The sequence below is a fragment of the Nycticebus coucang genome, chromosome 3, assembly GCF_027406575.1.
Source record: "Nycticebus coucang isolate mNycCou1 chromosome 3, mNycCou1.pri, whole genome shotgun sequence".
Classification (NCBI taxonomy): Eukaryota; Metazoa; Chordata; class Mammalia; order Primates; family Lorisidae; genus Nycticebus; species Nycticebus coucang.
In genome coordinates this window covers 160,533,085-160,545,595 of record NC_069782.1, presented here as the reverse complement: position 1 = coordinate 160,545,595, position 12,511 = coordinate 160,533,085, and the positions used below count along the sequence as shown (strand labels likewise).

The following is a 12,511-nucleotide window of genomic DNA, read 5'->3' as shown; positions in this document are numbered from 1 at the left end:
CGACTTCCAAATGGAACAGGACATCTACAAAAGGAAAAGTGATGGCATCTACATCATAAATCTGGAGAGGACCTGAGAGAAGCTTCTGTTGGCAGCTCAGGACATTGTTGCCATTGAAAACCCTGCTGATGTTAGCATCATATCCTCTAGGAATACTGGCCAGGGAGCTGTGCTGAAGTTTGCTGCTGCCCAGGGAGTCACTCCTATTGCTGGCTGCTTCACTCCCGGAACCTTCACTAATCAGATCCAGGCAGGCTTCAGGGAGCCTCATCTTCTAGTGGTTACTGACCCTAGGACTGATCACCAGCCTCTCACAGAGGTGTTGTATGTTACCTGCCTCCCATTGCTCTGTGTAACTCAGATTCTCCTCTGGGTTATGTGGACGTCACCGTTCCAGGCAACAACAAGGGAGCTCACTCAGTAGGTCTGATGTGGTGGATGCTGCCCCGGGAAGTTCTCCGCATGCGTGGCACCCTCTCCCGTGAACATCCATGGGAGATCATGCCTGATCTCTACTTCTACAGAGATCTTGGAGATTGAAAAGGAAGAGCAGGCTGCTGCAGAGAGAGCTGTGACCAAGGAGGAATTTCAGGGTGAATGGAATGCCCCAGCTCCTGCGTGCACTGCTACTCAGTCCAAGGTGGCAAACTGGTCAGAAGGCTGCAGGTGCCCTCTGTGCCTAGGTAGCAGAGGAGACTGGAGTGCCCAGCCTGCCACGGAGATTGGTCTGCTGCTCCCACTGCTCAGGCCACTGATTGGTTGGGAACAACCACTGAGTGGTCTTAGCTATTCTTGCACTAGCTTTTAAACAAGATGGACATAAGGTTGGTAGAAAATAAACATCAGGTTTTTCTAAAAGAAAGAAAATAACACACGGGTGTCTGTGGACCAGGCAAGGCCTCAGCACAAACTCCTGCCGCCTCGGTAGGCCAGCCCTTCGAGGGCCCTGGGGCGCTTGGCTGTGATGCCACAAGCAGACTGACACACCTGGACGGGTGCTGCCATCCTGGCAGGTCCTCACAGGGGGGTGCTGTGGGCCTGCTGTTTGGGCAGAGGGTGAAGTCACTTCCCAGCCCATCCTTTGCTTGGCCCCCAGGAAGAGGCCCTGGGCTGGCAGGTGGGCCAGTGTCCGCTGCCCCCACTGTCCCCTGAGAGACCACAAGAGCTGCTCTGGCAGTCAGTCGGGGCCTGCAGCCATGCCAGCCCCTCCCTCAGCCTACAAAGCTTCCCACGGCTGGCACCTCTCTGGGCAGTCAGAGCAGCGGAAAGCCATCTGCTGGCTCCAGGCTGAATAACTCAGAAAACAGAATCCTCCTTGTGTGAAGGGCCACTGGCGGGCAGCTTCCCTGATGTCAGGAACACCAAGGGCTGCAGGTCCTGGAGAGGGACCTGGAGGTCCTGTTTGCTTGCACTTGGCCGAGGCCCTGGGGGAGGGTCTGTGGTCCACACACCAGAGGGCTGGCCCAGCTCACCAGGGAAGCCTCCTGGCCAGGCACCCTGCCTACAGGGAAGCACAAATGCGGTGCCAGCTGCCAGAGTGGCCAGTAGCTGGGCTCTCTGTCCCGGAACCAGGAGCTGCCTGATGAGAGCGATGGCAGAGCTGGAGGTCTTGGCAGAGCACTCTTCGTCCCCAGGGCGTGTTCAGAGCCTGTCCCTTTCTCCCTGGACATGGAGCACCAGGCTGGAGACAGAAAGCTGTGTCCAGGGCTGGCTCCATGGCACACTCTGAACAGACTCCTGAGGATTTGGGGGCAGATTTGGATCTGGGAGACCCCCCACTCCCATTTGGGCACGCTGAGCTGTGTGGGCCTCTGTCCTGATTCTTCAGAGTGTCTCTGGTCCCAGACCCAGCTGGGGGGCTGTTGCCTACAGGGCCAGCTCCCAGGGTCACCAGAGTTTTCCCCCACACTGTGTCTCAATGGGTGCTCCTGACCTCTGGCTCTGCCATCGTCGTGTGAGCGCCAAGGCTGGATGGGCCGCATTCACACCAGCTTCCTGCCAAGTGCAAGTGACTCTGAAAGTCATGGGAAGTAGTTTTCTTGGTCAAATCCTAACGTGCTCTCTGCTGCTGAGAGGTGAGGAGTGCATGTGAGGTTATCAGAAGTTAAGGCTTAACTGGCACAAGTGATGTCCAGGAGCTTGTCCATACGGTTCTCTCCATGAGAATCAGCAGCTTTTCCTTCCTGTGAAATCAGGGTCTGTGGAACATCTGAGCACTCCTTACGTAATGCCTGCTATGGTCCTATTACTAGTTTGAAGTCTGGATATACAGGAAAAGCCAAGTGTGCGGTCCATTCTCTGTGTCTAGGTCTCTCTGGGTGTCCTGGAACAAGGACTTGGTGGCCATTGTATTGGAGGGCAGGTGGGCCTGCCCCACTGGGGTGCTCACAAGCCCCCCACGGCCTCACCATGGCTGTCTTGGTGCTGGTTTCAGGCTACTCTGCTGGCGGTGGGGGCGGGGGGCAGGCATGGTGGGTGGGAGGGCTTGGCTGGGGGCCCAGAGCAGCAGTCACAGCTGTACCCTGTGGTCCTGTGCCCATGAGCTACACTTGCCATTACACCAGTGCCCAGGGCCCACATAAAAAAGCTAATGTCTAAACACATCTTATCTGTGGGTTTTATACACACACATAAAACACCTTCATGTTAAGCCAAATAAGTCAGAACTGTCTTTCAGGCACAAGGGAAACACTGCAGAGAGCTGGTTCATGATGCACAGGTGTGTCCTGAGGATGCTGCCAGGGCCAGGGGTACTCAGCTGGGCCATGCCACTGTGGGGGTTACTGCTCATGGGACAGCCACATCTTGAGCCTCCATCCACAAGGACCAGGCCTCAAGGAGAGGCGTTTGACCCCAACGTGGCCATGGGTGGGCCTTCAGGCATGTGGGCCTGGGGCGTTCACTGTGTAGGGAAGAACTTCTGTGACGGGTTGGGGGGACAAATGACCTGGGGGTCAGAACATGTTTGATAAGAAATAGGGATTCAATTTGGTTCGGTTTGCTTTTTTTCTTTCTCCAGATTAGAATTATCGACAGTGCCTTTCTACATTTTTAGAGGTGACATTTAAAATTCAAAGTAGGTAATGCAAAACAGAGATATATTTTATATTTTAAAGTTCACACATGCACCAGTTCCTCTTGGAAGACTCTACTTTGCCAATACTTGAAATCACGATGATGGTCTGATATGTGGCTACATAGAATCTGGCTGATGGACAGACAAGTCCCTCTAAGGCTGTGAAGGCAGAGAGATGTCCCGGTGCGGCAGGAAAGGATCAAGGCAGCTTTGCCGCTGGTCTGCTTCAGGAGCCAGACAGAAGGAACCCAAGCATCCAGCTCCCTGCAGGCTGGGCTCAGCGACACCAACAGATGGGTCGGCCCTTGGCCTGGGGCTCCTGTGCATTTCTCCTTTTCTAGAGTCATAATTTCTTTTTACATTCCATTATTATTTTAGCTGGATGCATCTTTTTCAGAGTGTTCTGTAAATGAAAAGGGTCAGGGTATAAAGAAAGACAAGGAGGAAGGAGGGAAGATGGGCAGAGAGAGCTCAGAGCCTGAGTCTGACCAAGACTCGAGCCTGCAGCGGGGAGGGGTGCAGACCCACCAGCTGGCACCCTCCTCTCTGGACCAGGACTGTGGGCTCCATTTGGCTAGGGAGGAAGCAGGTCTTTTCTCCCTTCTTCTTGCTCTTGCTCCTGGTTTTGTGCTGGGAAGACTGATTTCATGAGAGCCTGCCTTTTTTTTTTTTTTTTGCTATTTTTGGCTGGGGCTGGGTTTGAACCCGCCACCTCTGGCATATGGGGCTGGCACCCTACTCCGTTGAGCCACAGGTGCTGCCCGAACCTGCCTTTTTAGTAAGAGTCGCATTGAGGGTCTGACCACTTCAGGGCCATGTTCAGGAAGAGGCAGAAGAGAACACATCTGTTCTTGGAGCACGCCGACCACCCTTGTTGCATATAGGGTGGAGTGTGGTTTTCTTTTTTCTTACATGTAGGCTAGTAAAATTATGAAGATATTTAGAGAAAAACAAGTTGAAAAAAATCATAGGGCCTTTCTCTCTAGATGTTTCTTGCTTGTTTAAAGTTCTTAATTGCAGGGGGCATGTTAGGTGGGATGACAACTTGCCCCTCTGTAGTTTTGGCAGTTTTTAGTAATTTAGATATAGGACTGAATAAAAAGCAACAAACCAAAAACAATTACTAAAGTTCTGAAATGTTTGTAAATGTGACAGATATCCCCACCCACTGGGGAGGCAGTTCCTAGGCCCCTTTCCAACTCCTGGGCACAGGTGGCTGCAGGGTTCTGGAGAAGATAGGTCCACCACGCGGGTTTACCTGCTTGCTAATGACTCAGATGATGCCCTGTGACCCATCTTTGGCCCAGTCCTTGTTCAGCCCTTCCAGAGCTACCCATCCCTCATGGAGCCTCAGAAGCACCTGCCAGTGTGCCCCTCTCGGACCTCCTGACCCCCGCCTCTGGGGTGCTGCTATGAGCCTGGCATTGTGCTTGGGCTTGTCTGCTGCCTGTGCAGCCTGAGGTTCCCACCCTTTCACACTACCTGCCCCTCTCTTTGGAGGTTTAGGTTCCATCACATCTTTTTTGAATGCCAGGCTCTTATATGTTTGCAAATGGAAGCGTGAGCTGAGCTCCAAGAGGCATCCGAACAAGCTTTGTCTCTGGGCTCCTCTGCCCCAAAGAGGCTGGGTCAGGTCTGGGCTCTCCTGCTATGTCAGCTTCCAGACCACTGCAGGACACAGCAAAAGATACCCCCGATGGCAACAAGGTCAGCCCTGAATTTAAGGCAAGCGGGGCTGAGGGGCTCTGCTGAACTCTCTGTGAGAGCCCAAACCCTACTGAGGTTACTGGTAGCCACCAGGCAGTCGTACCCGGGCAGTCACTAAAATGAGGTTTTTGCAGCACCAGCAGCAGGCCTGAATGCTGAAGAGAGGGTGAACTTATCCAAACCATACCACTTCAACACTGTGATTATTGAAAGTAAGTCGCTCCAGGGCCCACACCACACTGCAACATACCACACTGTACCCCCATGCTATACTGTGACACCACACTATAACATACCACGCTGTACCCCCACGCTATACTGTATGACACCACGCTGTACCCCCACGCTATACTGTATGACACCACGCTGTACCCCCACGCTATACTGTATGACACCACGCTATAACAGACCACACTGTACCCCCACGCTATACTGTATGACACCACGCTGCAACATACCATGCTGTACCCCCATGCTATACTGTATAACACCACGCTGCAACATACCACACTGTACCCCCATGCTATACTGTATGACACCACGCTGTAACATACCACGCTGTACCACCATGCTATACTGTGTGACACCACGCTGCAACATACCACGCTGTACCCCCATGCTATACTGTATGACACCACGCTGCAACATACCACGCTGTACCCCCATGCTATACTGTATGACACCACGCTGCAACATACCACGCTGTACCCCCATGCTATACTGTGTGACACCACGCTGCAACATACCACGCTGTACCCCCATGCTATACTGTGTGACACCACGCTGTAACATACCACGCTGTACCCCCATGCTATACTGTGTGACACCACGCTGTAACATACCACGCTGTACCCCCATGCTATACTATGACACCACGCTGCAACATACCACACTGTATCCCCATGCTATACTGTATGACACCACGCTGCAACATACCACGCTGTACCCCCATGCTATACTGTATGACACCACGCTGCAACATACCACCCTGTACCCCCATGCTATACTGTGACACCACACTGCAACATATCACGCTGTACCCCCTTGCTATACTGTGACACCACACTGCAACATACCACGCTGTACCCCCATGCTATACTGTGACACCACGCTGCAACATACCACGCTGTACCCCCATGCTATACTGTGACACCACACTGCAACATATCACGCTGTACCCCCTTGCTATACTGTGACACCACGCTGTAACATACCACACTGTACCCCCATGCTATACTGTATGACACCACACTGCAACATACCATGCTATACCCCCATGCTATACTGTATGACACCACGCTGTAACATACCACGCTGTACCCCCACACTATATCATACGACACCACGCTGTACCCCCATGCTATATGACACCACACTGTAACGTACCACACTGTACCCCCATGCTATACCATACTACACCATGCTGTAACATACCACGCTGTACCCCTGTGCTATACCGTATGACACCACGCTCTAATATACCACGCTGAACCCCCACGCTATACCATACGACACCATGCTGTAACATACCATGCTGTGCTACATCACCCCACACTGTATCACGCCACCCCATGCTACATCATACCACACTGTGCCACACCACACTACCCTATGCTACACCACCTCACCACACACTGTGCTATGGGGCTTCACACCTCACCACACAATGTCGGACAATATATACCCTACTGTACTGGTCGTGCCAATCATATTATTCTACTTAATTCCTGACCCCAGGAGATGTGTTGCTGGGCAAACCAGAGTCTGGCTTGGCTAGGGGGCCAAGGTGCCTCCATCTGCCCACCAGGCTTGGGAACTTCTAAGGGGGCAGATGTAGAGAAAGCACAGAGGTGTGACATGCCATACCCTGATTTCAGGGACCATCAGCTTGTTCCCTTCAGAATGACTCTAAGTCAACCAGTTGCTGGTTATAGGGTGCAAAACAACACACACTCTGGTGTCTGCTTGGATCTAAGTGCCCGTGGCACTTCCTGCAGAAACCAGCTAGTTCCCACCTGCTGCTGCTGATTAACAGCAGGGTGAAGGTGGATGGAGGAGGAGGGTTCAGCTTTAATACTGGACACCAGGCTTGGCGCTTATAGCTCAGTGAATAGGATGTGGCCACATACACGGAGGCCGGTGGGTTTAAGCCTGGCCTGGGCCTGCTAAACAACAATGACAACTGCAACAAAAGAATAGCCGGGCATTGTGGTGGGTGCCTATATTCCCAACTACCTGGGAGGCTGAGGCAAGAGAATCCCTTAAGCCAGAGGTTCTCAAACTGCGGCTCGCAGGCCACATGAGGTGGTGTGATTGTATTTGTTCCCATTTTATTTTTTTACTTCAAAATAAGATATGTGCAGTGTGCATAGGAATTTGTTTATAGTTTTTTTTTTTTAAACTATAGTCCGGCCCTCCAACAGTCTGAGGGACAGTGAATTGGCCCCCTGTTTGAAAAGTTTGAGGACGCCTGCCTTAAGCCCAAGAGTTTGAGGTGCTGTGAGCTGTGACACCATAGGACTCTACTGAGGGCGACACAGGGACACTCTGTCTCAGAAAAAAAAAAATACTGGATGCCAGGCCGATGCAGGCCCTGCCCAGGGTGTTTGCCGTCTAGTCTGTCAGTGCCAGAGATGGACAGGGAGCAGGCAGAGAGGAGAGCTCAAGGCCCTAGCAAGAGAATTCAGTGCTACTTTACGCTTTAGGGACTGGCCCGAAGAGCAGGCCTGTGTCTTCTCACTTACGTCCATACTCAGAAGGCCGCTTGCCCCTCAGCAAGTGTCAGGAGTCCTGGTGGGGGGTCAGGCAGAGTCAGGACCACCCTCCCCTGGCCATGTACTCCAGCTTCCTTCCCACACCCCACAGCTGCCAGAGGAACCTACCCAGGTAATGACACCATGAATTCAGAGAAGCAAGCAGAAAGTGTTTGAACCAGATTCATACAACTTGGAGCGCAACACCACACATTCTCTATTTCATTCAGCAATGTCTCAGGTGCAAATGCTATCTGTTAACAACACAACTCCACAAAATGCTGAAATCCTCACAAATTCCCAGGCAAAGCGACCAGTTCTGAGTCTTGGTGGCAGGAGAGTGTGCAGTGAACTCAGACCGCTCAGGTGGCTCAGCTCAGATGGCTCAGCCTCTGCACAGCTTTGCACAGAAGGGTGGAAGGTCAGAACAGAGGAGAGGAGGGGGCTGAGATTGGCCCCCAGCCACCAGGGTTGCTGTAGCCATCAGTGTTGCTACGGCCACCCCAGCCTCCAAAGCACCCTCAACTCATCTTTCATCTGCCAATGGCAAATCTCCATTTTGCAAATGAGGGTCTAAATTTGAGGAGAAAAAGCCAGAGTGCTGCCAACCCAAGGCCCTGGCCACTCTGGGTGTGGCACCTGTGGGTGAGAAGTGGCAGCTTCAGGGTGGGCTACATGTCAGATCATGTGACCTTGTCAGATGCTGGTAAGACAAGTGTGGCCAATGTCCTCCAGCTCAGAGGCCCCGGCAGCACCTTGAGCTGATGCTGAATTTGGGCCAAAGGCATTTCTCTCATTTGGACATTTTGAATGGCACAGGAAGAAAAGGAGCAGGTGACCGGGACAGCCTGCTCCACTTCACACGGAGCAGACGCTCAGTGGCTCTGAGCATTCACGCTGGGCCAGGACGGCCTCCCTATCCTACCAGGCTATCGGCATTCTCTGCACGCACCCTGGTCCTTGCTGCCTCTGTCAGCTGTCCCTTAGCACACACAACACATTGTTTACTCGGCTGTCAACCTTTCTAAATCCAGACTGGCAGCAACCACAATAAAAGCTTGCAGGAGCCTCTCCCCTCCTGGCGAGAGGACACTGTCCCCATTTGCTGTCAATGCTGTAGCCTCAGCTGTGAAGCCCACCCACGCTCACTGGGGCTGGGTCAAGTTGCTGACGGGGGTGGGGGAGGGGCTTCAGGCGTCCCTCAGAAGAAGTGGAGGAGGAGGGGCAGGGTCGACACTACAGTGCCTTGGAGGATGTCACCTCCACTGATTAAATGATTGGACATTGCCCTAGGCCTGTAACTAATTAGTATGATCAACAAGAGCAAGCCATTTCTGAGAAGCGCTGAGACAGGCTGCCTGGAGACCCAGGTGCCTCCTGACCCCTCATGCGGGAGGGACCTGTGCCCAGCCCCAAGCCCGACTCCAGAACTAATGCCCACAACTCTTCTGCCCTCAGCTGTAGGGAAGGAGTGGGTGGCAGCCCTCCCGAGGCCAGCCCCAGGTGAGGGGCCCTAAGGGCCAGGTACTCACCATGAGCTCTGCAAAGTTACTGAAGTGTGAGTGCCCTGGAGGTGCCGCAGGCCAGGTGATTATGTCGCGCCCTTCTCTCCACCAGCCTCCATGGCCATCTGGAAGGTCAAAGTCCCAAACAGCGGCCAGGCGGTTGCGCTCCCAGGCAGCGGGCGTCAGGCTGACCGTGATGGGGCTGGTGGGGGTCTCCAGGCTGCGTCCATCTGTGAAGACAATGCATGGTCAGAGACAAGGCTGGGGGTCCTCCCCACCCTGGCTCACAGCCCTACCTGGCAAGTTTGCCCCTCTCCCCAGGCCAGCCTGTGGAGTCCTCAACATGGAGAGGTTCCCAGAGAGGACTCAATGTGCAGGAGTGCCTCCTTCTCCGTATTTAAAGACTGCTCTGTGGTTACCGTCCCAACTCCAGAGCCACTCTCAACCGTTCCAGCTGTACACAGCTAGACAGACACGTCTGTCAGTTTCATCCAGGAGCACCAGATGTACCTGGAACGAATCTCCCAACCCACCGCCAGACCTAGGCAGGCGGAACCTTCGGAACCTGAATGCCCTGACCTCAGGGCTGGCGTTGTCCCCAAGGAGCCGCTGTTGCCTGTGCCGAACCTGCCCGGGGCTCCAGCCCCTGTTCAACCCAAAGTTGCTCGAAATTCGCTTGCCCAAAGCAGGAGCCACAGGAATCGCCTCGCCTGGCTGGCGATTCTGCCCAGCGAGGGCCCGGCGCGCTGCGTCCCGAGAGGGAGGCTGGTGGCTCAGCGCCTGGCCCATTCTCACCTATTCTGGCAGAAGCCGGATGGCCAGCGGTCCGAAGCTGCCTGCGGCGGGCGCGGCGCGGCGCGGTCCCCCGGCCGGGGGGCAGCAGTCCATCCCGGAAGGCGGCGGCTAACGGAGTTATCAACAGATTGCAGGGCTGCGGCGGGCGGTGGCGGCGGCCGCCGGAGCGCAGAGGCTGAGTCAGAGCCGGGGACGGACGCGCGCTGCGCTCTCAGCAGGCGGCTTCGCGCGCGCCAGCACCACAGTCGCCTCTGCGCCCGCCTTCCGCGGCGACAGCGACAGTGCGACCAGGGACTGGCCCGGCAGCGGGAGTGTAACCATGGGGACGGTGGCGGCTCCCCGCGGCCGAGCAATGGTTCCTCCCAGCCCGTCACGCTGCGGAGCGATTTAAAGAGACAACCGGCCTGGGGTCGCCTTTTGCTTCCAGCAGAATGAGACAACTCACATTGAGACACGTCCCCAAAAGGTGGACTGGATGACTGATTTGATTGTTGAAGGAAATCTCTGTCTGTTGACGGTTCCAGGAATGGAAATAGGAAAAAAAAAAAATGGTTTTGAAGGAATTTTCAGAGTCCTTGCATTAAAATATTCTCAAACGCAAATATGCGGAACACTGAAGTGAACCCACAATGAATCCATCCCTGCGTGAGTCAGCAGGGCAGAGCCAGCCAGTATAGACAGGCCTGCAGCTGTGCAGACTGTGCTCTCTCCCACCCTGGACTCGCTCCCAGCCCCTCTCAGATCCCAGCTGCCCAGGGTCACCCCCCAACCTCACTGAGAACACCCTGAGCTGGGAGGGGACTGAGGGCAACACAGTGTCCCACCTGAAGTGGGGGGTGGCTGCCTCAGGCCAGGCGCATCCCCCTTATCAGGGCTGTCCACCCTAAGAGAGGGGTCACCACTGAATTTAGTTTCTTCCACTAGCTCAATTCTCCAGGGAGGCACCAGCTGTGGGGTCAACACCCAGCAAAAGTGAACAGGGAGTTGCCACCTGGGGGGAGGCAGCACACACCCCACCCTTCCTTCCTGGGCCCCAGCCCTGTGCGGCAGCTCCAACCCCAGGTTCCTGGACACTGGCCCTTGCTGGGGGAAGGAGGGTCCCAGGCCCTGCAGGCCCTGATTATGAGGGGCTCCAAGCCTGTCCTACTGTGGGGCCTTGGTGAAGAAGGTAGAATTGGAGGCAAAAACGGCCTCCTTAGCACTCTGGCAGATGCTTCAGAATGGGTTGCTCCTGGCCTGTTGGGCCATACCCCAACTGTATTCCCCACTCTCCTCTGCCCCCTCCCACCCTGTGCTCCCCCCTCCTCTGCCCCCCCACGCCATGCTCCCCACTCTCCTCTGCCCCCTCCCACGCCATGCTCCCCCCACTCCTCTGCCCTCTCCCACCCCATGCTACCCCCCTCCTCTGCCCCCTCCCACCCCATGCTACCTCCCTCCTCTGCCCCCTCCCTCCCTGTGCTCCCCACTCTGCTCTATTCTCCTACCGGTGCTCCCATTGCTCCTTTGTGGGATGCTGTGCTGAGCTCTGTCTCCTATGAGGAACGTGGGATGTGGTCCCCAGAGGATCTGTGTTGAATTGGGAGAGAACCTCAGGCCCCAGTCTAGCTGCCCTGACTTTCCCTTGTCAGCTGCCCCTGGGGTTCAGTACAGCCCTGGACCACTGTGGTTGCTTCTGGCAAGTGGTCCTGGGCACATTAGTGGGGTAGGGCCCCCTGAATCCAAGGATTCTGCCTTGATGCCTCAGGCCATGGTGTCTCCAGGGGTTCTGCCCCTGAAGTCTCACCCCCACCCCCCGCACCCTCTTTAGAGTCTTCCTCGGGAGTGGTCTGTGACAGTGGGTACACATTGGCCTATGTCTCCTCAGAGGGCTCCCAGCACATTATGGGGCGGCCTTGGGCCCAGGATCAGAGCTCATCCTGGCCAGGAGCCCTGCCCATGTCCTTGTAGGGCCATGGGCCTGTCTCTCCACTGTGCGGAGCCTGGAGAGTAGAACCTGGGGGAGGATGCCTTGCCTAGAATGTATAGAAGAAGCTGTCTATGTGCTGGGGCAGGGGAGCCAGCCATGTCCAGGGCCCTGAGGAGCCCCTCCCACCCTGTCCTCAGCATGTACTTGCTCCAAATGGAAATGTTATCACTCCCTAACCTCCCTCAGTGTCGAAGTGGGGTGCACAGAGGGTCATGGGTGTTTTAGGGGCCCCTCCATAGGTGAGGGTTGAGGCAGACAGGCACTCTGTGTTGTGCAGTTTCCCCCTCTGCACTTTGCCTGGCAAAGTCATAACCCACCTGGGGCCAGCACCCAAGAGTCCAAACCAGCACTAACTGGGGAAGGAGAGGGACTGTTGAACAGAACTGGGGTGGCCACATGGACAAGAGCTGTGAAGATCAGGGGTGGGGTGGGGCGGCCCCCAGTCACCCATAGCTGTCCCTCCTCAGCTGCCTCAGGGTCCAGAAGGGCTTCCGGGGGTGAGGGGTATAAGGACAGGGTACTGCCTCTTGAACAGCCCCACATGGAGATGGAGTCTAGGCTGTGCCCCGACACAGAATAGCACACCTATGAGATGGGGAAACTGAGGCAGGGAGCAGCCAGAAGCTCCCTGGTCTCTGGTTCCACCTGGCAGCTCCAGGCTCAGGTCCATCCTCCTCTTTGCTGCTGCGCCGTCGCACTGGCCTGGCCT

General features: G+C 55.3%; 1 protein-coding gene across 4 annotated transcripts in view; it reads right to left on the bottom strand.

Moving 5' to 3' along the window:
* ADGRA1 (adhesion G protein-coupled receptor A1) overlaps positions 1-10,152 on the bottom strand; it is a 45,467-nt gene extending 35,315 nt beyond the window's left edge. The window contains exons 1-2 of one of the 4 annotated variants that reach the window (XM_053586133.1): positions 9,338-10,152; positions 9,069-9,271 (exon numbers count right to left, since the gene is read on the bottom strand). In XM_053586133.1, the coding sequence (XP_053442108.1) occupies positions 9,069-9,271; positions 9,338-9,386 (252 nt within the window). In that variant the 5' untranslated portion in view covers positions 9,387-10,152. The remainder of the gene's footprint in view (positions 1-9,068; positions 9,272-9,337) is intronic. The other 3 variants (XM_053586135.1, XM_053586132.1, XM_053586136.1) reach the window with 3 other exon arrangements.
* Between the last annotated feature and the right edge of the window lie 2,359 nt (positions 10,153-12,511).